The sequence below is a fragment of the Apaloderma vittatum genome, unplaced genomic scaffold (genome assembly GCF_000703405.1).
Source record: "Apaloderma vittatum isolate BGI_N311 unplaced genomic scaffold, ASM70340v1 scaffold36737, whole genome shotgun sequence".
In the NCBI taxonomy this organism is placed as follows: Eukaryota; Metazoa; Chordata; class Aves; order Trogoniformes; family Trogonidae; genus Apaloderma; species Apaloderma vittatum.
Window position 1 is genome coordinate 2,336 of NW_009726223.1, and position 1,926 is coordinate 4,261.

General features: G+C 55.3%; 1 protein-coding gene across 1 annotated transcript; it reads right to left on the reverse strand.

Moving 5' to 3' along the window:
• Nucleotides 1-374: 374 nt before the first annotated feature.
• ICMT (isoprenylcysteine carboxyl methyltransferase) lies at nucleotides 375-1,599 on the reverse strand (the record flags this gene model as incomplete). The annotated part of the gene is made up of 2 exons (XM_009873209.1): nucleotides 375-557; nucleotides 1,382-1,599. Coding segments are annotated over 2 exons (401 nt in total), but the record flags the coding sequence as incomplete, so codon positions are not given.
• Nucleotides 1,600-1,926: the final 327 nt, after the last annotated feature.

Here is a 1,926-nt window from a genome sequence, read left to right on the forward strand (position 1 = left end):
CCAATCTGCTGAGCAGCACCTTTCCTGCAAAGGGCAGGAGGGCAGAGCTGCTCTCCAGGAGAACGGGTCTGGAGGTGTTTTGGTACAAGTCAGCTGCTGCAGGCAGGAGGGTTTGATTCTCTTGAGGGTCACTACAGGCTAAGTTATCTGGAAGATCCCTGAATGTGCAACGAAGGACTTATTTCGAGGAGGACAAACGAGCTTCTGATCTGCTAGTGATCTGGCAGGCTGCTGGCTCCACAGCCCTTCGCCAGCTCCTCCTAGGTGGCCAGGAAATACCAACGGGCGGCTCCCAGCACCACTGCCACGCATCATCCCTCGCCCCGCCATGCCTGAGCTGGGCGTTCGCTCTGTCAGTCCGGTCTTCACCCATGTTACAGTTCCACTTTGACTCCTTTGATAAAAGGGAGACCCGACGGCACCTTCCTTTTGTACTCCAGGTACTCTTCTCCGAAGAAGTGAATGAGGGTGATCTCCTCCTCCTCGATCCGCTCCCTGAAGAAGCGCCAGGACGCCAGCGTGTAGCCCACCACGCAGATGGGATTGCAGAGCAACACCTGCCAACAGACACCCATGGTTAGCGAACCCTCGCCTCACAAAGGCACCGAAGCTGCTCTCTGTCCCCGCATGCTCATCACCCTTCGTTAAGTTTGCCATGAGGTCTAAACACTCTCCAAAGAAAAGATCCAGGTGCTTTTTGTGGAATTTCATTCCAGGTAGAAATTAGCGCTTATGAAGAAAGCAGCCTGCCGGCAGCTGCCGGTTCCAAGAGCGGTGCCTGGCTCGAGAGAGCCCGTGCGTGGCATCGCTGCTTCACACGCAGCCTTTATGATCTCTCTCTGGAGAAATAAAACCAAACACCAACCTCCAGCCAGCCACAAGAATAGCACAAGGAAGGCAGTGCTGAGTTACAGCCCAGCTGCAGCTGGCTTCCCGCTCACCCCCGGCTACAGCTCTGGGCACTCTTAGAAGGAGCTTCCTTTGCTGTCTGGCACAGGACTGGGATTTGGCAAGAGCAAGACGGAGTCTGACCGCTTGCAGAAGGAATTTTGGCTGCAGGGATGCGAGAAAACTCTGGACATCAGCTTTAGGCTGCCAGCAGAACACACCCTGAACCTTCAAGGGCGTCCTCACTCAAACCCCATCCCTGCCACCCTTGCTTACTCCACACAGAGAGTTAAGATGACGGGGCCTTCTCAGACCCCGCCTGGGGTTCCCTGACGGCTGTGTGCTGGTGGGAGGCATGAGGGGTCAAAATCCATGCCTGGGCCACCCTGCCACTGACCACCGGCACTTTGCATCCCATTACAGGCGTGGAGCAGCGTTAAGAGGAAAGACCCGGGTAAAAAACGAAAGCATCTAAGCACATTGTATACAGTACCTGTGTTCCAATACTCCAGTAAAACCATCCCACGTAAGACGGGTGCCGGAACCACCCATACACCCCACTTGTCACCAAAGTATGAGTATCCGATTTCTCATTCTGAACAATATGGTTGAAGTTGGAGCCAGCTGTGAGCATGGCCGCTTTCCTCAGACAATCCCCAAAGATCACCATCAACAACCCTACAGTACTCAGCCAGGTGATCTGCTTCAGCTCTGCAAGTGAATAAGGATGGGTCACAACAGGTTCGCACAGATCTCGCTCGCGGCACGGAGGGAAGGGTCAGCAGGTGGGCTTTTCCCCCCATCTCCAAGCATGACAACACATAAAACACAGCCAGCATTCCACACACCGCCATCCCGCCATCAAACTGCAGGAAAACAGCGTTCTCTGCCTCAGAGTCACCCTCACCTGGGGTCTGTACATCCTCACGGCAGATTGCCCTACAGGGAACCCGGTGCCGAGGCAGAGCCCGGCTTTATGGAGGTGAAGGACAGCGAAGCGGATGCACCCGGGCTGGATACAGGGAGCTCTGCAGGCCT